General features: G+C 39.6%; 1 protein-coding gene across 1 annotated transcript in view; it reads right to left on the bottom strand.

Annotated features, from left to right (window-relative positions):
* ARPP21 (cAMP regulated phosphoprotein 21) overlaps positions 1–22,589 on the bottom strand; it is a 102,842-nt gene extending 80,253 nt beyond the window's left edge. The window contains exons 1-9 of the mRNA XM_006097077.3: positions 22,539–22,589; positions 22,282–22,453; positions 20,303–20,469; positions 19,274–19,315; positions 18,419–18,508; positions 14,115–14,259; positions 12,562–12,640; positions 11,878–11,937; positions 11,025–11,165 (exon numbers count right to left, since the gene is read on the bottom strand). Of these exons, the coding sequence (XP_006097139.1) occupies positions 11,025–11,165; positions 11,878–11,937; positions 12,562–12,640; positions 14,115–14,259; positions 18,419–18,508; positions 19,274–19,315; positions 20,303–20,431 (686 nt within the window). The 5' untranslated portion in view covers positions 20,432–20,469; positions 22,282–22,453; positions 22,539–22,589. The remainder of the gene's footprint in view (positions 1–11,024; positions 11,166–11,877; positions 11,938–12,561; positions 12,641–14,114; positions 14,260–18,418; positions 18,509–19,273; positions 19,316–20,302; positions 20,470–22,281; positions 22,454–22,538) is intronic.
* Between the last annotated feature and the right edge of the window lie 210 nt (positions 22,590–22,799).

The raw sequence follows: 22,799 nt of genomic DNA, 5'->3' as shown, positions 1-22,799 counted from the left end.
TTTAATATGGGTGACCAGTGATTAAGGGCATGCCACTGTTTCCTTATAGATCCAAAAATAAGTCAATAGCACTTAGAAAACAATGAGTTCATTGAAGTGTATAATGCAAATGTTGGTGGGACTCATCCTTTTCTTAAATGCATATACATAAATTATACTAATAGTGGTGAACAGATACTAACAGAAAACTGGAATAATACCAGTTATAGCTTCTAGAACTTTGTATAATGTTTGCAAAATTTTACATTCTTTTTCAACCCTTGCAATACAACTTTGATGTATGAGGAGCAAGTATGTTTTGCCTCTTTTACAGATAAATAAACCATCCCTCAGTGACATTTTGGCTCCAAGTTTATAGACTTGTCCACTGAGCCGCAGGCGTTGGTCTATTCACATCCTTGCAGAGCTGTGATGCAGTCCCTCTCTGATAATGCCGCACACAGTCGGCCAGGGGCCTTCAACCTCACAATGAAAGCAAAAACCCTGCATCACATCATCTTAAAGATCAATGTAAACGTTTTCCACCATAATTACAATGTAGTGAAACATAACTAACAATCTGGATGAGCAAATGTGACAATGCTCTAACCAACTGAACTACCTGGCCAGGGCTAAATCTTCTTTTTTACATACTTAATCCTTAGTGCCTAGAACTGTGCCTGGCATATGGGAGGCATTTGGTTAAATAACTAAATGAATAGATGTATGCATGAATAAAAATTTAGTCCAGCTGTATATAAATCAATGCAACTAAAGGAAAAGATCAACGGGTCCCTGAATAAGCTATGCAGTCATACATTGTAAAACTATAAAACAAAACAGAAGAGAGTCTGGTTAGCAGGAGCATAAGTTCAAATTATAAGAAGATCATTATAAGAAGATCTTTATAAGATCATTATAAGATCTTTTTAAGATAGTTATAAGAAGATCATTAAAAATCATAACCATGTTTCACTTTAAGGGGACCTAAAATAATCATGTTATTAAGTTTTTAAAAATTTGAGGGTATCTTTGGAAGAGAGGTGGAAATAATAATCTTAGCTTTTCTAGTTTTGGAATTCCTCAGCAGTGGTTCTCAACCTTCTGGCCCTTTAAATACAGTTCCCATGTTGTGACCCAACCATAAAATTATTTTCGTTGCTACTTCATAACTGTAATGTTGCTACTGTTATGAATTGCAATGTAAATATCTGATATGCAGGATGGTCTTAGGCGACCCCTGTGAAAGGGTTGTTCGACCGCCAAAGGGGTCGCGACCCACAGGTTGAGAACCGCTGGTTTAGAGTGTCATATCTAGGAGAGAGCTATTCAAACACTATTTTTGAAATTTCATCTGCGTTTCTTTGTAAGGCTGATTTATTTGTTTTTCACAGCAGTACATAGTTAGGTAAAATGCTCCATCACACAATTAAAGGGTAGTCAAAGGAGTTTGTTCTAATCAACAATGTAATAGAGCAAGAATAGTTCTTACTCTGATATAAATTATGCAAAGCACATTTTCCATAACTGCTTTTCAAATGGCTTGTTTACATTTTTTCAACATTAGAACCCAACATCCAAAACTATTAATCCACTTCATGATTTTCCAAAAATATTTTCAGAGATTATGAAGTAGCCATCTGAAGTATGCGTAAAGGAAATAAAATAAACCTAGTAAGATTTTTCCAGGTCGGTTTTATAGAGAACGATCCATGACTCTAAAAGCTAAAGAGCAATTTGCAGATGAAACTCATGAAAACTATAATACATAGCTGAAGTATTGCATGTGATTAAACTAGAAATTACTGATAATGTACCATTATATTATACCTTTCAAAAATCCTTTTTATCACTAATTTAACATCAGAGCAATATTATTTCTTAGCCATAAAGTGAACGAAACCAAAATAATATATGTACCTTTTTTAAAAAATGGGAATAAATTACTTTGAATGTATCAATATAAGGATGTAATGCTAAGAAAAACTCCTCAAGGATGCAAAATGTCATGGTCTTTATGAAGATATTGATAACTAGAATTTACTACTTATCTCATGGGCATGTGTTACAGGTGCTTAAATTTCTTTTTTCTAGTGGATTTTAGTCCATGAGTTATTATTTCTAGCTTTCTCTGTATCATCATCAAAAAGCAGAAAATATTAATTTAATATTTTTTCTTGATGAAAAAAACTCTTCCCTTTAAATGTAAAACAAGGTTTTCCCACAATTCATAGCATGCATCCACTTGTGAAATTCCTTGTTCATGCATGGTGGATAGCACTTGCATCCCCAACCAAACCTTTCAAAAATTAGAATTAACTCGCCCTAGCTGGGTTTGCTCAGTGGTTAGAGTGCCCGCCTGTGGACTGAAGGGTCCTGGGTTCATCCCAGGCAAGGGCACGTACCTGGATTGCAGGCTTGATCCCTAGCCCTAATCTGGTCACGTGTAGGAGGCAACCAATCGATGTGTCTCTCTCATATCCATCGATGTTTCTCTCTTTATCTCTCCCCTCCCTTCCACTCTCTCAAAAGATCAATGGAAAAATATCCTCGAATGAGGAGTAACAAAAAAAATAGAATTAACTCCTCATTGTTCCTTATTAGACAGCTCATGAATTGAAAAGAAGTATGGCTGAGTGAAATACTATGTAAGTCAATCAATCAATTAATTCTTCTAGTCAATTAATTCCAATTACAGTTAGAGTTCTTCTCTTTGAGCTTAAAATAGATGAGCAGTTCTTATAATGATTTTTAAAATCTTTTTGTTCTAGAAGTATTTTCAATGGTTTGCTCTCACTGCCAGTTTCTTGAGGCCAAATTTATTACCTTTTTTCCAAATTTATTACTTTTTTTCCTGTCTTCTCCCTCCCTCTACACACAAATGAAGAATTCAATTCTGTGACATATGGAGGTGTACAAAGACTTTGAATTTCTTACTGAATAATTGAAAGATGGTCATCAATATGCATAAATATCTTTTTAAAAATATATTTTATTGATTTTTTACAGAGAGGAAAGGAGAGAGATAGAAAATCAGAAACATCGATGAGAGAGAAACATCGATCAGCTGCCTCCTGCACACTCCCCACTGGGGATGTGCCCGCAACCAAGGTACATGCCCTTGACCAGAATCGAACCTGGGACCCTTGAGTCCTCAGGCTGATGCTCTATCCACTAAGCCAAACCGGTTAGGGCAGTATGCATAAATATCTTAATAAAGAAAGGTTGCTGCACACAACAGGATAAAGATTTTGGTGGTGCAAGACATCTATCAAAAAGACTTAAAGCCAAACATATTAGAGGAATCTAAGTTTCCCTTAATGCTTTAAATTTTTCAATTAAAATATTTACAACTGATTTTTTTTCTTTAAAAAACAAAGCCCAGCCATTCTTTTTTAAGTATTTCATAATCTCCACTACTATTTTGTCATTTTATACCATTTTGATCTCATTGAGTCTATACCGTATCAATCCAATATAGCCAGTGCTTCTTCTATTAGCATCTTTCAAAAGGATGTTCTCAATTCTCTACACCTTTGAAAAGTTCATTTTATTCTTCTCTATTTTGATTGTGTACTGTGTGTATAAACAGAGACATGAAACTAGCATAGGATACACCTTGACCCTCCTCAAATATAAGGCTATTCATGAGCAACAACAAAATGAAGCAGAATATTCAAAGGCCACAAGGGTCAGTAAGACACCTCCTCTTAAATTGGTACCACTGCTCAGGCTCACTGGCCATGGGCATTAAGAGGCTTGAAAGTGTCAACCCTCCTTGACACAGTGATTCTATTTCTAAGACTGAAATCATAGGAAACAGTGATGAATTAATACACAGTTCCATTGATCACGGCAGCAAAACAGTGGAAATCCATGGTGGATTGATTAAGTAACTTAAAATATCTCCATATGTAATATGCAACTTTATAAAATGATATTCAATACTTTACTAACATAGAAAAGCAATTTGTAAAAGATGTACCATGACCAGGTTTGTTGAAACTATAATATATAATAATAACAACACTGGTAGCAGTGATTGTCTCTGGATGGTAAGATAATGGGTAACTTTTACGGCTAACCTTTGATATACTTCTGATTATTATAATAAACATATAGTTTTTCAGAACAACAAATTAACAAAAACGATTAGTTTAGAAAGATAGGAAACAAATTCGACAATTTCAAAGTGGTTTGTATTTAATCACTGGATTATGAACAATGAAAACATTCTTACTTTCTGAATAGTTTCTAAATTTTCGTTCATGGCCTATATTATTTTATAATCAGCTAAAAATGTTTTATTTTGCAAAAGCAATTCTTAGACTTTCTGCTGCTCTGCTACTTTAAAAAATACCAGGATTAATTATGGTCCCTGCTTCTGGTCTTGGCTTATTACATTAAGACCTTCCAATATATATAATCCAATAAGCAAGCAAACAAATGTTATTGCTGTCTTTGTTGATCTATATGCATAGAAACAAGCGTTTACTAATGATAATAACTAGGTGATAGTGTCCAATCTCAACCTTTTTCTTCCTTTTAAAGGGAAAATCTAAATTATAATGATATAAAAAATAAGAGTGATAAGGGATAAAGGAGAAAGTGTGTAATTTGAAAAAGAGAAATAAATCACATGCAAACAAGACCTGGGATATTTTATTATCTGTTTGTGAATTTGGCCATTTCTGAAGTGTATGGAGCCCAGTATCAGCAACAATACTAAAGAGGCTTACACACCAGCTGGATCTACTTAGCTTCACAAAACAGACATATTGCTACAAGTGTGCCTATACATTGAGAAATTCCATAAATGAAACATTTAAAAAGAAGAAGGCTGCCCAGTCAGCGTGGCTCAGTGGTTGAGCATCAACCTATGAACCATGAGGTCACAGTTCGATTTCTGGTCAGGGCACACACCCAGGTTGTGGGGCGTGCAGGTGGCAGCCAATCAATAATTCTCTCTCATCATTGATATTTCTATCTTTCTCCCTCAACCTTCCTCTATGAAATCTATAAAAATATTTTTTTAAAAAAAGAGGGCTAATACTGATACTGTCTTCTCTTTAAGCTCTCCATTCTTTCATTTCAATATTATAGGAACATGATTAAAAATATTATATGAACTTTAAAAGGAAGTAGCATTAATATATCCAATGACTCAAAGCTCCACTCCCCACAAAACACCATGCATATTAGCACAACCCAACAACTTGACATAAAATGGACGTGAACTAGCATACTAAATGTAACATAGCAACAGTTTTAAAATTAAGCTAAGTTTTAAACAATTCACACAGAAAGTGCTGATTGGCAAGCCTAACAGAATGTGGCTTTTCAAAACACCCATTACTGTGTCTTTTCAGCTCTGCAGCTTACTAACTGTGTGACTTCTTGCAAGCTACTTAACATCCCTATGACAGAAGTGTTGTTTGTTTTGTTGTAAAAAAAAAAAGGGAAAGTAATAATACTTACTTCAAAAGGCTTAGGGGGATTAAGTGAGACACAGCAATGCAAGTAAAGTGCCAAGCCAATGCCAGGCACTAGCAAAGCACTCAGTAAATGTTACAAGTTACTCTTAGCACTTTTTACTTTTTTCTGAGTAGCCTAGATCTAAAAGTCCACCAATGGATATTGAACTGACATTTACATTAGTGTTAACCTTAATTAGGATAGATCCAATCTATAATAATCAAATAATGGTTTGATTAATCAGTTCCAAATAAACAAGTAACCATTTTCTTAAAGTAACATGTTCATTGAAAGTTGCGGAATATGACTATTGTTTCTTGGCCTTCAAGGCTTTTTGCTTGTATATACACTGAGTGGCCAGATTATTATGACCGGGCAGATTATTATGACCACCCCATCAGTACAATGAAGTGAATTAGTTATGCAAATAATAATAATAATAAAACCTGGAGGGTATTTGCTTAGGAAGTTTTCAATTATCAGTATTTTTGGAAGTGTCAATGAAGTACTGATGGGGTGGTCATAATAATCTGGCCAGTCATAATAATCTGGCCACTCAGTGTATATTGTAATGGTGTGTAAATAAGTATTCAATTTAAGCTTATATGCAAATATTATATTTTTACTTGCTGAGAAGGTGCAGAATGATTAGTGTATTTTAATTGACATAGAATTAACTGATCATTTTTGTATGTATAAAGAAATGCTATGTGTTCATATTTCTGGGTTGAAGACCAGGAGGTTGGGAAGAAGGGATGAGGAAGTTTGGGGCTATGTCCCCCTGGGAATGTTGTGGAATCTAGAAAGGTTGAGAAGTTGGAAGGAGTCTGGTTGGGGCATAAAACATATTAGGTAGATATCCACTTCTCTTGGTAGATTCCAATTTATTGTTTGAAGATCTATATCAATAATTACAGTCTAGCATTTAAGTACACAACTGAGTGGAAACCAAACACCTTTGACCAATAAACTACAACTTTTTTTTAAATCTACTCTATGCCCTAATTATCTCCTTCCTACGGCCCGGTAATATGCTAATGGCCTCTCTCCACTAACAGAAATCTTAAGATTAGTAAGACACAAGACCAGCTGTTCATTGAATACAACCATGTTTTCACCTACAGGTATGTCCTAAAACTTTTCCCAAGTTCTGAAATGACTGCCAATTCCTATGACTTAGAAGCCATGAAGGAAGCTCTCAGGATCTGAGGCTCATTCTGCTGCCTACACAAGCACAGCTGTAGATGAAGAACCAACCCACAGCCATCTCGCTCCCTCCACTACTCTTGTATGTTTACGGCAATACTATATGTAGCATGTACATGTACAATGAACCTTCTTCTAAACACAGATAATGTTTTTACATACTTACACACACACAGAGTCCTGACCAAAATTATGTTTTGGTCAAATAAACTATAAACAGAAGATGGGCATGTTCCATAGTCTATGCTTCTTTTGTTGGCAGCCCGTATGGAACACCTGAGAAGGACTTTCTGCTTTACAAGGTTTAAGAACATGGGATTTGTCTCACCTCCAAGTCTGCCAGGACAATTTTTAATCCTGTGGGTTCTGTGATCCCAAAGTTTTGTTGGTGTCATAGTTTTAACATTCACCGTAGTATAAACATTGTTGAATTGAGTTCTCTGTTCAGTTTTTAAAGTAATTAAATGCAAATTAGGATGTTGTAAGGAAATAAATGGGTACTGGTGAAAGAAGAGTGTTTGGGGATCTTATCATCATTTCAGAGTATTTACTCTATTAAGATTTGTTGTTGTTTTCCTAATCTTAGGAGAAGAGTCATGGCTGAGGGCCAGGAGCAATGGTTTTAGTCTTGGTCTTCTGTGAATTGAGTAGGTAAGAAAGATCAAGACACGAATCTCAGTTTTTGCTCCTGTAAAATGGTTCAGCTTTATCTACCTCGAATGTTGTAAGATTAAAAAAATAAAAATTTAAAAAGTATCATTATTCTATGGGAAAACTTTGTTTAAAAAATGTTATAGTAAGAATACTAACATTACAGAAGGCACATGCATATTTCATTTCCAAAATTAAGTGGGAAATTACACATCTGACACTCAAAGGCTCATAAATTATTTCAAGTGGGGAAAGGAATACAGCAAACATATTTTCTCTCCTCACTATATCTCCATGGTTTACCTATCTCATCTATACAACCTTATGGTCTCCAAGATATTTGAGAATAATAATATGAGAAAATATAATATTTGAGAGAAATGATATGCAATTGGACCAGTGTTAACATATGTCTTACTTTGAGCCTGAGTATTGATTAAAATACGAGGTTGTTCAGTAAATAAAACTTCATTGTTTTTCTGGAGAGCAATGCAATTCTTAGTTAGGTTTCTGATCTTTGACTTAAAGTCAGATGACTTTCAATGTTCTTCCTATATAAAGCGCAGAGGAAATTACCATGTTTAGAAACGACAAGATGCCAATCAGCCACTCATGGATGTCCAAGAGGTACCTGTTCTTCTTCAGAGGACTGTCAAGCCAGCATCCATATGAGGATGCCACTCTGTTTATTCACAGCCAAAGGTAAAGAAATATAATAAATGTGTGAGGAAAGTATGGTGTTTTTTCTGTTTGTTTTGGTAAAAATGCAATTACTCACTTTCAGGGAATGAAATGCCTAGGGGGTCAAAGACTAAAGATTCCCATTTTAAGCCTTTGCCTCTTCCGATATGAAGCAGAACTGATGTCCATAGATTCTGATGCACTGCTGTCCACCCCTCTGGAAGATGGGAGATCCCACAGTCCTACCTCCTAGTGGAATAACCATCCTTCACTTCAAGATTCTTAACAAAGTCACCTGGGCTCAACTGCTTCACCTAGAGAGAAGCTTTACTTGGTGCTAGAACAAGTTTTATGGTTCTTCTGATTCACCTAATAACCAGCTCAGCTGACCATCTGTCCTGGAACAAACAAGCAAGCAAAGTACTAAAGTCACTAAGATCACCCATCAAATACCTAGGTCTGCACTTCTTAGGAATCAGGGCATTAAGTTCTTGAGTACTAGACTCTGTTGGTGCCCCCCAAACCTCTGCCTTTAGACCACTCTTCTTGTTTCAGGGTGTCTGGGACCTGCGACCACTGTCCTTCAGTGGATTTGCTCTTTCCTTTCTTGCTGTGTCCTTTTAGAGTAGGGGATTTAAGGCAATGACAGTGGGTGGATGTGAAAGACAAAAGAAAGAATATTCAAGATATGACAACCTTTTAACATACAAATTATCCGGGACTAGTTAGACAGTTACTCTGACATATGCAGAAACATTCCGATGCATGTGGGGTTTTGCCCTTGACTGATGTTGGCCCTTTGGAAAGCACTAGTGCAAGTAGATGGTTTCTAGTCTCCAAAAGATATACCCTGGACATGAATCCTTTCTCTAGATTGAAGAAAAGGAAAGGGAGTGAAAAAAATTATTTAATAAATGATCCATGAGCTGTTCTGGGCTTAAAAACATAAAAAAAAAATAAGCCAGAGAAAGTGTCGATCAAGGAAGAGAGACAAAGAGAAGGGTAAAACATCTCATATAAAAGCAGACTCTTCTATGTGTAGCATTTAAGTAGTATTTATAAAACCACTGTTCACATTTTTTAGCCTCAATCTTGAATGTCAAAAAAGCAGCATTATAGAGAGTATATGCATTATAAACACTGTTTGCGGTACCAAAATAGCTCAGAGCCTAATACCTCCGCCCCAGAGTTCCAAGAGGCTCATTTGGTGTTGACACTTAATCTGACAGTTAACAAAGAATTCCAATCGAAAGCATTTCAAAGTGCTAGAGAGTGAAACCTATTCCTGGCAATATACTGGGGAAAGAGAGCTAGAACTAAAGGTTGAAAAACACAATATGGCGAATGTCACCTCAAAATCTCCATTCATGATCAACCAGAAAGCAGTAAATTCTACAAGAGAACAGATCTCAAACGTGGCTACTAATATTCATGACCGTGTGATTGCAGAATGAGTGTGCATGAAAGAATAAATGCACTATCTGTATTGGTTGCAACTATACCAAACTGTCTAGTTGACCTATGGGCTTTTCTGTTATGGGCTTTTAGAGAAAGAGGAGAAAAACAAACGAAAATGAAATAGTTCCTTGCTTGCCTACTTTGCAATCAGTGTGTGGCATCTGAAAGTCACAAAAACAATACAGAATGGAGAATTAAAAGCAACAACAATAGCAAGAACTCGGAGTATCTGATGGAGAGGGAAGATGTGAAGGATTAAAGGACAGTGACCTTTCCATTTCTATGACTGTTCAAAACAGGAGGCACATGTGCCAACAATCAAAGTGGAAAGCTGATCAACTCTAAAATGTATTTTGCCAGCAAAGTAGAACGCAACCACAAGACCCGATAATTCTGAAGCTTCAAGGGCTCTTAAATATTCTCCACTTCAAACTCTCCTGAAGATGAGTAATTTAAGCCCAGAGAAGTACTCAGTGTCCCCGAGATAAGAGCCAAACTCAGTCTCTGATCTCCCAGTTTGTGCTTCTCCACTATGGCCTTCACTCTAGTTCTGCTGAGCACAGACCGGGCCTGGAGTCGAGAAAGAGCCTCGTCTCCATCCCTTCCTGTCCCAACGTCTGATGATCCGAAAAGAAAGTGTTTTAACCGTGTTTCTTTGCTTGACACAAAAGTTCACTTCAGTGACACAGCATTCCTAAAAACTATGCAATGCACGCCATTTACCAAGCACAGTGTAAAAAAAATGAAATGATAGCACACACATGTTTTAAGAGAATGCTTTACTTAGGACAGCTTTCCACTTCATATGTATTTGGCTTATAAAAGTGACTTGCTCTGTACTCAAAAGAGACCCATGTTCAAGAGAAAGACAGCTCCAAATGTCCAAAGCAAATAACTACTCATCTTATGCTTCTGGTGGGACCATGGAAAGATAGTAAGACTGAAGCAAACACTGTTTTTAAGAAAAAAAAACCAAAAAACCAAAAAACAACCAAAAACCATCCTCTTTTTAAAGCTAGAACTTAGGCATCATCTAGCTCAAAACTGTCATTTTGCAAGGGACAGACACTGAGAGGGCAGATTTTAAATGACGCGGTTCAGGCCACACAGCCAGTCAGTAAAGAACAGGGTCTTAGAGGCAGGATTTCTACCTCCAGGTTTGCTGCCTTTTCTACTTGAGAAGCTGCAAAAAGAAATAAAAGGACAATTACCCTGCACATGTCACTGTTGTTTTAAAATGCCTGTGATTTTTAACTTGAGTTACATTTTGCCGTAAAACGTGTCACAGTTTTGTTTATAATCGCAAGGGGTACTGATGGAAGGAAAGAAAATCTGTTTCAGGAGCTCTGTTAGAGACCAGGGAATAAATCCACTTCATCGCCTGAATTTTATAAACTTCCCTGGTCCTCCGATCATCCTCCCCAGATAAATGCCGCACGGCTGCTGATAAGAGCGAGCGATAAAGAACACTGTGCATTTTAAATGTCACGTACTTCGAATTTTACACTGTGCTCTTACAAACGAACACAGACGAGAAGAGGGAAATGCTAACTCAAGGCGGCGAAGGGGCTTACATTCTCGTGCTGCTGGTCTTATTGATGATGACGGATTTCCCTGTCTGGTCCACATTGTGGTCCAACCCGAAGTAAGCGGCCACACGATGGACGAGCATCCTCTGATAGGAGGACATCTGAGGGAACTTTTTGTAATGGTTACTGAAAGAGAGGACCGAGACAAAGTGGGATCAGCGTTTTTGTTTCTGGCCCGAAGTACATTTCACAGGTACACACACACACAACCATTGCTCTCTCATCCAAACCGCTTCATCTCTGGCATCACTTCATGTTCCCATTTTGAGACAAATTGTCCACTTGTTACAGATGCATCGATTAGGCGACAATAAATATCTTTGTTTCCCAGTTGCACATTTCTCTCACCAAGGAGAACGCAGTGTCTGTTTGGAAAGTGCTCTGTTTCAGTCCAGGATACCTTATCGCCGGAGCCAGGCACAGGACAAACGATACGACATACTATGGGAGTGCAGACGCCTCGCTGGAGAGGTGTCATTACATGGTTTACAGTGACAGCGGCGCAATTATTTCCAGGCATAACTGACTGCAGCCAGCTGGAGCCCATTAAAAAACTATCATAAAAATGAAAAGGGTCGCTTCTTGTTACAGCTACTCTATGCTAATCAGTGGGCCCCGGTTTATAGTCATTTTGTCAGGAATTTAACAAGCAGGAGCGCACATGGTCCAAGCAACAATTCCCATTAGCATAGAGCTCCAATCGAATCTCCACTTAACACATCAGCAAACATATTAAATGTTTTATCCATCCCTAAACCTTTCCAGAGTGAATAATTCAACCCAAAGACCAAATTAAGATACATTTTTACAAATTAGCCAGAATTGCCATTTAACATACTTGTTGTCACTGATGAAATCAATAATCTCCTGCTCCATTTTCAAGAGTATCATCCTATCCCTGAAAAATAAATGTGAAATGTCGTTTTTAATGTACTTTCCATTGCCAAAGAAAGACTCAAAAAGTTCATTTGGATGCTCGAAATAGATTGTGGCTCCAAACGCTTATCTAACTCTTCTTTTGAATATGCTATCTAATACATATGGTTTCATTCCTCTTAAGATTATTTCTAAACTCACTGGTGAAATATTTTGTAATAATCGACACATTTGCAGCTTTCATGTTAATTAGAATATGCAAGGTATTAGGCCCATAAAGCACATCAAATAAACTGTATATTTTAAAATAATTGGAAACTAGAACAAAGCAACGCCCAAGCAGGTGGTTATATAACTGCATTGAAGCATAATTGGTTTATTTGATATTGATTTTCCCCCTCTATTTTTCCCCTTAACCCGTATCTCTTTGTGACCAGGAAAGCAGAATTTGTAAACTAGAACTTATTCACCCAGGAATTAAGACTCTCTATCAATAGTAAACATACAAATCCAGGAGAGGGTTTAAGACATCAGAGAAGGTGTCTATACTTTACAACTCCCCTCTTAGAAGTACTTGGATCAATGAGTTCAACTATAATATTCCACTTGAGTCTTCTAAAAATAAGAGGTTTGTTTAAGAATTTACCTGGAATTATTCTTTAGCGTGTTAATCAGAAACTCATGTAAGTCTATGCCTGTAGAATCCGTGTATTCTTGGCTGCAATCTGAAACAAACAGCATGATGGAGTTGTCAGGAATGAGGGTGGAGGTAGTTGGAGTGAGGGATGGGGGTGGGGGAGTCAAAAGGTTTTCCCAACCTTTCCCGTTTCCCTCCTGCTCAGGTAAACTTTAGGTGAAGCTATTGATATGAAAGATACATCTTTCAAAATGAGCAGTCTGACAGTCTACCGGTAACATCAGGATAAAAATTAGATTCAGGGATTGAGAACACCGGATAGATCCTGAGTGTGGCAGACTCAACCATCATGGAGGCACAGTCTGGGTGGGTGGTGGGCGGAGTCAATTATCATGGGTTCCTTCTGAGCTTAAAATCCGCAAGGGCATGACCTCCACGTGACAGGTATTCTCAACCCACAGAGAGAGCTCTGGAGTTGGAGACCTCAAGGAACCCTCTTACTCTTAAAACAGAGAAGGCAAAAAAAAAAAAAGAAAGAAAGAAAAAGGAAACCCTAAGACTATCTAAATATTAATCTGTATTGATTTTGTATTAAATGCAGCAGGATAGTAAATATTTCTAAGTCTTCCAAATCTTCTGATTCTAGCTAAAACTTAATTTCTAAAACCATTTTAGGATGCTGTATTTCTTTACTCTTCTATACACCTTGAATTTTAGATATTCAGTAGCGACTATAAGCAGATAATGGTTATAGAGCATAATGTTAGAAGTAGTTGCTGTTCCTCAGCTGATCGAATACCCTATACTTTCTCAGTTACTGACAAAAGTCTGCTGCAAAGCTATTTGTGGCATTGTTCAACTTAATTTAAATTTGTTTTTACTTTTGTTTTCTTTTAGTTTTGTACAATTCTATGTATGGCAACAATTTGAAAAGTCTGAATTGTAGGATTGCAGATTTAGAAGGAATGACTTTTTTGGGAAAAAATTTATTGAAGTAGAGGTTTGTATATTTTAAGTGAGATATTATGTAGCAGTATATGGGTTGCACAAACCAAGTTCATCTGTGGCAGGTAAAATGTTAAGTGTGTATTTCATTGACATGGATACATACATCTGTGCTTTGGAAAGGATATCACTTGTGGACTGAGAATTGCTAATCCACTATCTTTCCTTAAAGATAAACATGAAAGTTAAGATATAAAACTGGGTACCATTGCTGTTCATCTATCTAAATTAAAGGGACTAATAAACCTGAAACCAGAGCAAAATTATATTCATTGTTCCTACAAACTTATCTTTGAAAATAGGAGGTCCCAATGAAAATCCCAAAAAATGTGATCCTAAAAATAACCTTTTAGGCTACACAAATAATGACACTATGAACAGGGTAAAAAAATCAAGTTCACATCTTTTACACACACACACACACACACACACACACACACACACACACAATTAAATACGGAGTTTGGTGGGAGGTGAATATGCATGTAAAATCTAGAATTATTCTATGATTCTTCATTTTTCTAAATTGAGTAAGTTAAGAAAACTTTCACATTCACCTTTTGATAACATTCTGATCTTGGGTTTTTCAGAGGATTTATCTTTGTTTTTATCCTTTTCTTTTTCTCTTTCAGGGTCATCTTTCCTAGATTTATCCTCCTCTTGCAGGCTGGGGAAACTGGAAAGCTGTAAATGAATTGATTCCTGTTGGGGGAAAAAATATAGTAATTTAGGGCCAGATTTAATCATTTCTGTCTGGCTTCCATTTTGCATAGAGCTTATCACGTACAGGCAAATGAAAGCCAGGAGCAGTGTTTTTTTTTTTCTTAAATGGTAAAATATTCAACCTGTCAGAAAAATAATTGCCCTTGCAGGTGAATTAAAGTTCAGGAGTCAGTGGCAGGTCAGGAGAAACATCTAGCACTAAAACTTTGGCTCCCAATGGTTAACCTTAAGCAAGTTATGTTCCTGTAGATCACAACTGTTGTTTCCTCTACACGTTTACTGGTAAGCACCTAGGAAACAGTTCTTTATCAGCCAGCTTGCATCTCAGCCACGGCCATGTCTCAAACATGGCGTGGCTTCCATAGTTCTTTCCTATGAGCTCTTGTAAGGAGAAACTGGCACAAATACAAACAGACAGATGTTACGAATCATCATTACACATAGAACAGACATAAATAAAGGCCCTACCAGCCAATTTACAAGAAAAAGTCTACTTTACCACTGTATCAACAATGATTTTTTTACTATTCAGGAAAAACAAGCTATATAATTGCAGGAATACTAGGTATGCATTATTGTCATACATGCATGGTTTACAAATGCCCCTAATAAGTCATCATAATGTATAGTTACAATAAGCATCGCCTTTTAGAAAGGGTAGAAACTAGAATTATATTTTCATTCAATTATGTATAAATATTTAATACGAGTTTAGTTTTAGCATCAGTTAATCCTTTCCAAAATGTAAGATTCTCTTGGACTATTGCTTGGTATAAGATTGACCATGTATAGTATTTGCGCTGAATCCACTTTTGTATTTATTTATTTTGCACTGAAAATGAAGCATTTTGTATTAACTTGTATATCAGCCATTTGGTTGATGGTATGTTCACTGTTTTGAAGAAGAATGAGCCAAATTATGTTTTTTAGTTTTATGACAATCCTATGCTATGATTGAAACGATGACAAATTAGTCAACATTAAGCCCACATGTTCTTATGTAAGAGATCATTTGCTGGGAAAGCTTTCTTTCACTAGTGACATTAAAATTTATGATGTAGGGGAAAAATATTCCCAATGACTAATAGTGTTTTTCACGGAAAACTAAACTAGTGCTCATCTACATGTGACTAAATGGATGCTGTATATTCTCAAATTATGGCCAATCTGGGATTCTTACTGGTTCTTGGTTCACTTGTCTGATCGAACAAGCATAAAATCAAAGCCCTCCAAAGCCAACTTTCTTTTGGGGGAGGGGCTCCATTGTGAATTCATAGCTGGAATAAGAAGTCACCAAGACTGGAAAGACATGTGATACAGAAGATGAAACAGAATACAGTCTCATGATACATAGTTATCTGAGCTGATGTCCTGACATTCAAATATTTATTCTGGAGATGAACATGTAAGAAATATGTAAAACTGATTGTTTTTATCACTTGATTTGGGACCGAAATGTCTTAGTCCATAACGCTTCAGGCGGATTTTAGGGTTATGATTTGTTTCTACTTGCTAAGACAGCAGCTGAAACATGCCTGGTTCTGAAGACAGGAAGGGGGTGGGGAAGAAAATCAATGTGACAGCTGATTAGGTGGGAAACTGAGGGTACCAGGCCATGAAAGTGGTCTCACTGCTTCTTCAAAACCAACTGAACCTTCCAGCCTCCATACATTTAAGTCTTAAATCAAAGAGGCTTAGAAATACTCATGTAAGAGCAGAGGCTAACGGACATTACTTACCAAAAAATGGACAAACTCATGCCATGTGTGGGCTAATACTCAGAAAAACACCTATCTGTTCTATACAAACACATACATTATGGTGTTGAAAGAACACACAAAAGTGCTGTAGAGTTGGTAAAAAACAATCTGTTATTTTTTAATATTTTTATTGATATGCTCAATAATAAAATACAGGTGTTAATAAATACATCAGTACAGGATAAGTTTATGTCCAACAACAGGAGAAGAATGATTCAAGTTGCAGTAATACACCGATAAAGAGGATAACATTAGAAAAGCAGAACTCCTTTAACTGAAGGACAGACTGAACCATCAACTATGGGTCTGAGATCAAGTAGTACAGGTAGCAAGATTTTTTTCCCACGCAGGAAAATGAAGGCAGTTTTCCAAATACTGTGAAATATACAAACAGGGGAAGCAATACAATGCATACACTGTATACGTCTGCCAGTGTCCTCTGGGATGCAGATCCCATACTTTGTAAGTGCCGGTGGTAGCTAATGAAGGCATTGCATATAAAGCTCAAAGGTCTGCTTCTTCATTCTCTAGAAGTCTAGCACGGCCACTTGCTTACATGTGTGTCTGGGTACTGTCTGGCATCTCCCTGCTCCCACCACCCCTCAGCCAGTCCAAAGAGAAGCTTGCAAGTTCTACTTCTCGCCTAGTCTTGGTTACTGAGCTTGGAACCAGTGGGAACAAAGCACCATTTGCATCTTATTTCTCTGCACCAATTGTATGGAGAAACTGGACTTAGGTCTAGGACGGGCACTAGGATACAGATGCTCTCTTAAAAAATTTCCTCCTGCCTGGCCAGTGTAGCTCAGTGGTTGAGCATTGACCTATGAACCAGGAGGTCACAGTTCAATTCCTGGTCAGGGCACATGCCCGGGTTGTGGGCTCGATCCCCAGTGTGGGGTGTGCAAGAGGCAGCTGGATCAATGATTCTCTCTCATCACTGATGTTTCTATTTCTGTCTCCCTCTCCCTTCCTCTGTGAAATCAATAAAAATATATTTTTAAAAACTTTTCCTCCTGGTACCTTGCCAAATGGGATAAAAATCAGATTATGTCTCTAAAGGCTGTCCTCCTCTGCCCTGCATCGGAGTAGGGGGACAACGGGGACAGCCCTTCTCCCAGAGTCTGTCTTTCTGCAGAGTTAACACGTGGCGTGTGCAGTACATTACAAGCCGTCAATCAACATTGAATAATACAAGCCGGGATAGTCACATGACTCCCCCTTTTCCATCTCCAGTAAAAATAGAAGCACAAATAAAATGCTGAAGGAAAGCCACACATTTCTCAGAACCCAAGGAAAAGAAAGCTTGTGGACGAAACATCTCGATGGCCACTGAAAGGCAGCCTGCTCATGCCCCACGACAGGAGTGGCATGTTGAGAAAATGCGGCTGGGGGAAAAAAGGACTCTCAGGACAAAATCTAGAAGGGTTTTCTTTTTGGTCCTTTTAAAGAAAGTGCTCTCAATGCTCTCTGTGACCATGAGGAGAATGTAGAGTATTTCAATTAAAGTACAAAGAGAAAAGCAAAACAAGACCAAACAAAAATAATGATATCTTAAATCAATGTTCCCTCCCCTGGGCTCAGATAAATCATTTCACTTTTGTCTTGACTGCTCTCAGCCTCTGATAAAATAAGGGAAATATCAGCAGCAAGACTATTTTAATAAAAGCTAATACGATGCCTGCAAGGCAAACCGAAATCAAGGTGAGGTGAAGTTGCCCGTTTGTGTCACAAAAGGGTTTTGCTGGAAGTTGAATTTTTAGAGCCCAGTAGCCTTGCTGTAAGTTCGCAACGCTCACCGTGAGGCTCTGCAGCAATACATGTCTAACATTAACTTAAATTCACCATCGGCTCAGATTCCTTTCTGAATCGTGTTTCCAGTATTGAGACATCTCCACTAACAGCCATAAAAGTACTTCTCCCAAGTCCAGTGCACCTGTTTCTCTATTTCTAACGTTTGATGATAGGTTGTGTTTCTTATAGGCAAATGCATTGGGGGGAGGTGAGAGGTAAGACTACCCCATAGGGAAGGAGATGGGACACTTAGGTCTGCATTTGGTTCAGTCTTATCAAGAGAGAGCCTTTGAGGAAACCCAGCCCTACCGGGCTTACTTTTTAAGTTTTAATCTAAATTCTTTTGCATTCCTTTCCATTTGCAGTTTTCAGAGGGTCTGGAAAACAAACAAACGTAATAATACTCTGTGACAAACCTTGACACTAGTTCAAAACGTCTCATACACAGGGGATGAAGCCAGAGAAACACTTTTGTTCTTCAAATGATGCTCCTTCGCCCCCAAAACACTGTCTAATGCCAAATTCATACCCATGCACACAGAGGTGGGTCCCGTTCGTGCAAGTAACCATAGTAACGGGGGGTATACCTGATCTTGGAGACTTTCCCCTGCGGGTCTGGCTGAGGATTCTTCACAGACAGCAAGACTGCGGGTCAGTTTTCCTTTCCCTGCTCCTGACTGGGAAGGGGAGAGAAGAGGGGGTGGAGGAGAAAATAAAGAAAACACACACAGGACATTCTCAGGCCGCCAAATCATCTCCACCTTCACATGACCACCGCAAACCAGATCTTGGTTCTTAACAGACTGCTCAGCGCTGTCTACGTTGGCTCAAAGCATCAGACCCCGGTGGTGATGGGCACAGAGGTGAGGGAAGACGTGAATGGATGGATTTAAGGAATTCCTCCAGCCAACTGTGCCCGCCACATTGGAATCACAGGAGGGATGAATCGCTGCCATTTCATGGAAATGCCAGAAGATAAAGGTGACAGAAAATAGTCGACTGAAACGAAGCTGGGAGGCGACTTAACTGAGATGCTGAACAAAGATGACAAACGTGTCCTAGACACCAGCCCCTGTCTGCTTCCAGACGGAAAGCAGTTGGGAGGCTGAAACATTCACCCCGAATTTTCCTTCCACTGAAAACAAAACAAGCAGCTGTTTGCTTTGCAAAGCATGTCAAACCTGCAGGTGTGAACTGGGGATCAAATGGGTACACTGCAGCTTTGGGAACCCTAAATGCTCTCATGGAAAAGCATCCAGAGCAAGAAAGGAAGGGAGATGTGAACATGACCCCGCTGAAAGCAGACAGCACCAGCACAGCCCAAATCTACCACAATCCCTCCACACAGCCCTCTGAATTGTTGGCAAACCCATTAACTCAGGTGTCAAATATGCAACTGATACCCTTGCCACCAGGTCTATGTAGAATCCCCAGGATCCTACCTTGGACTTTCTTCTTTCTTGGTTCTGAGCTGCCAGCCGCCTCTGTGTGTTAGAAATAAAGCAAAGTAAAAACAAACAAACCGTAAATGAACAATGAGAGAGAGAGACGGGGGAAGGGGGGGAGATAAAGAGAGAGAGAGAGAGAGAGGAGCAAAAAAAGGTGTCACTACAGTGGAGAAATCAACAGTGAGAGCCACAACGGCATTGTAGGCACTGAGAGGACTCCTCCTTTTCTAGCTCCCCAAACTTCTGACCACTGAGCTTTCTGCTCTCTGGTTTAGCAGCTATTAGAGAGAAGAACAGCTGACCTTGAAGCTTTGGGCCATTATGTGGTTATCTGCCTTTGCTTGCTGGTAAATAAAAAGAGTTAACACGTTTGTAGGTTCGTTCAAAGAAAATCTATACAAGCTGTTTGCGAGTACAGTTTTTTTTTCTCTACGAAACCTTTTTCCCCCCTCATAACTCAGGATGTATTTAATCATGTCACCTTTTCAGGATTTAGTCACCCTCATTTCCATTTCTACCCCTCTTATAGTTCTCTATCTGTCCATCCATCTCTCTATCTCTCCACCTCTGGCTGGGAATTCTAGGACTTGGGTTTGCTTGTTCATAAGAATCTAACCTGAGCCCACCTGTGATGGTCAGCAGAGCTCACGTCTTTGATTTTTTCCTAGTCTATCGTGAGCCGAGTCTTCATCTTTCCACAGAATAGCAAATCCATTTTAAAAAACTCAGCTCGCCTAAAGCTGCCTGGGGAGAAGCCTCCCCCACATGCCTTGAGGTGGTCTGGACATTCGGATGGTGGTGCTGTGTGCAAATTCAGTCGCTGGGCCATTCTGAGCACGATTTAGTCAGGGGCAAAAATGAATGACCGATAACTGGGAAGGGAGAGAATAGCCTGATGAATCTCCTAGTTATTCTCCTAGTCAAGCTCTTTTGTAGAAAGGAAGAAAGCAAACCTTCACAGCAGTCTAACAAGGAAAAGCAGGACCTGTACACCATGGCCTGGGAAACGGTTTCCCCCCTTACCTGCAGTTCCAGCTTCTCCTCCTCATCCAGGCTCTCCGACTTGACGATGCCGTTCTCCGGAGTGGTCCTTTCCTGCTCCGGCCCGCCTTCCTCCGCGATGGCCTGACTCAGGTCCCCTGGCTCCGACATCCTCTCAGACGCAAATGAAAATAGCAAGCTTTGATGGCCTGCAAGGTCAGGGTGTCAGAAAATCAGGTTAGAGCCGGGTGCAGTATTCCCCGATATTTTTGAGATATTTCATTCCTCCCTTCACATCCTCATTCAAATGCGCAGCTCGGGCATCCCTGTCACTTTTATACAAAAAGGAGACTAAAGCAAGATGCCACCCGGCACCCAAGGCAAACACAGGAGGCAGAATTGGTTGCCCTCTCCACACCCCCACCCACCAACACATGCCCTGGTGGATGCCCCTTGCCATCAAAACGGGTAAGCAAACCAACAGAGACACATACTGGCACGCCACTCACAGTCCCCGGGACCCACTACAAAGCAGAAGGAAAAGAGAAAGAGTCTTTCTCCAACTGTTGCACGGATACCGCCCTGCGCTTCTGAGTCAAGAGGTGGTACTGGTGTTCGGCGGCGCCTTCAGGATGACTCAGAAATGATTTGCAAGTTTTCACCGTAGACACACTTTTCGAGGGATAAGGAACCCGGTGCACTCAAGGGGCAAACATCAATTTAAGAGGCAACCATTCAGTATAAACATAGGACCTAGGCTGGACAATAGACCTTTCAGGGCCAGAAAAAAACTGGCTACAAACTGACAGCGACTTGATTCAAAGCATGAGCCCTCTGCCCAGAGCCCGGGGAAAGGATCTCTGGCAGCAGCTCTGGCCCTGCACGCTGCTGCTCCAGGCTCACAACGGACCACGGCGCTGGACCAGGCTCTGGAGATGGCTTGTCCAAGTTCAAGCCTGTTTGTGATTTCTTTCTTTTTCTCAGACCCCTGCCTGACACTTCCCTTTCTGATGGGCTGCGGTCAGAGGAGGCTCATGAATAATTTAGCACTGACTTTCTCCTTGGTTTCTTTTTTTTAAGATGTGAGCAAAATAAAGGAGGAAAGAGAGAGGGAGAGAGGGAGAGAGGAAGAGAGGGAGAGGGAGAAAGAGGGAGAAAGAGAGAGAGAACGGGAAGGAGAAAGGAAAAAGAAAAGGAGAGAAAAAGACACTGTAGCCTAGAAAGTCAGCTTTTTTCCACAAACATTTCACAGCAATGCCGGTTCTGTTCCCAGTGGGGACAATGGTAATTAGTATTGGACAAATCCGTGTTTTGATACGTTTCCTGGGGAGTGTTTAATTACCATTTGCTAATTCAGTATCTTGATTTCCGGCAGGCTATAGGAAATATGAGAAAGAGCGAAACCACGGCAATTTCTGTTGCAAATTTGCTAAGAGCCACCATGACTGGACAGATGGTAGCTAATGATATCCTTAAAAAACACAGGCTCCTTTGGCAAAGGATTGTGGGAATGAAGAGGGGACCGGTTTCCTAAAGGCAGGTGGTTTGGGTCTGTGAGTGACTCGTGAGCCATGCTTTTGGGTCCGGGGAGGTTGAGGGCTGTCCCCTCCAGTGCCCTGTGACTGACTGCTCTTCTTTCTGTGAAACCGGGTATGCATGTAGTTGACAAAAGAAAAAGTTCTGTTTCCCGATGGCAAACAGCTTGTTTCTCAGTGTACGGGGGAGGGGGAGGAGATGGGACTTCTGTTGCCCTAACTTTCTTTCAGAGCTTTTCAATAAAAATCAGAGCGTGATCAGATTTCACATGGAAAATGGAATGAACACGTTGGGTTCAATTTCACAAACGAGAAGCCAGTTGAGTCCCTAATACAGATCCCTGTCAGTTCTGTTTACGTTGTGTGAACTGTTCAATGCAAACAGGCGCATTTATGTAACAATAATAAAAACACACACACACACACACACACACACACACACAAAACCCACAGGTGAGATGACAGCCAAACGACAAGACTTCTTACCTTTGGCACAGAATTCCTGCTGTAGGTCTCGGCGACTTCACTGGTGGCTTCTGTCCTTCTGCACCGGGAAAATCCACGCAGATCAGAGGCAAGCGGAGTCCCATGTCCCCATTAACAGTGCGGAAGGCCCATGGCCATGCGACTCCCTCACACAGTGTGACACATCGTCAACCTGAAAAGAGATGGAAAGTCAGTGCCGAGAATGGCAGTGAGCATGGCAGGGTGAAGGGCGAGAGGGACAGGACCCGGGTCCTAACACTAATGACCGGCTCCCAGCGCAGTCCCGTTCACAGCTTGCTCCAGCTCCACCTGTCTCAAGCTGCCTGCTTCTCCTCTAATGAAGGCTCCAGCCGGCTGTTCAAGTCAGCGCGGCACCCACGCAAGGAGCTAAAATTAACAATTGCATTATGCACTGAAGATTACTCACTTCAATTTTAACCTTTTTTAGTGAAATCTCTCACTTTATATTAAAACAACAACAGAAAAAAGGCCACACAAGCGCGTGTGTTCGCCTCAAT

This window comes from Myotis lucifugus, unplaced genomic scaffold (genome assembly GCF_000147115.1).
Source record: "Myotis lucifugus unplaced genomic scaffold, Myoluc2.0 scaffold_195, whole genome shotgun sequence".
Classification (NCBI taxonomy): domain Eukaryota; kingdom Metazoa; phylum Chordata; class Mammalia; order Chiroptera; family Vespertilionidae; genus Myotis; species Myotis lucifugus.
Note: the sequence above shows the minus strand (reverse complement) of the source record. Positions and strands in the feature narration are given on the sequence as shown.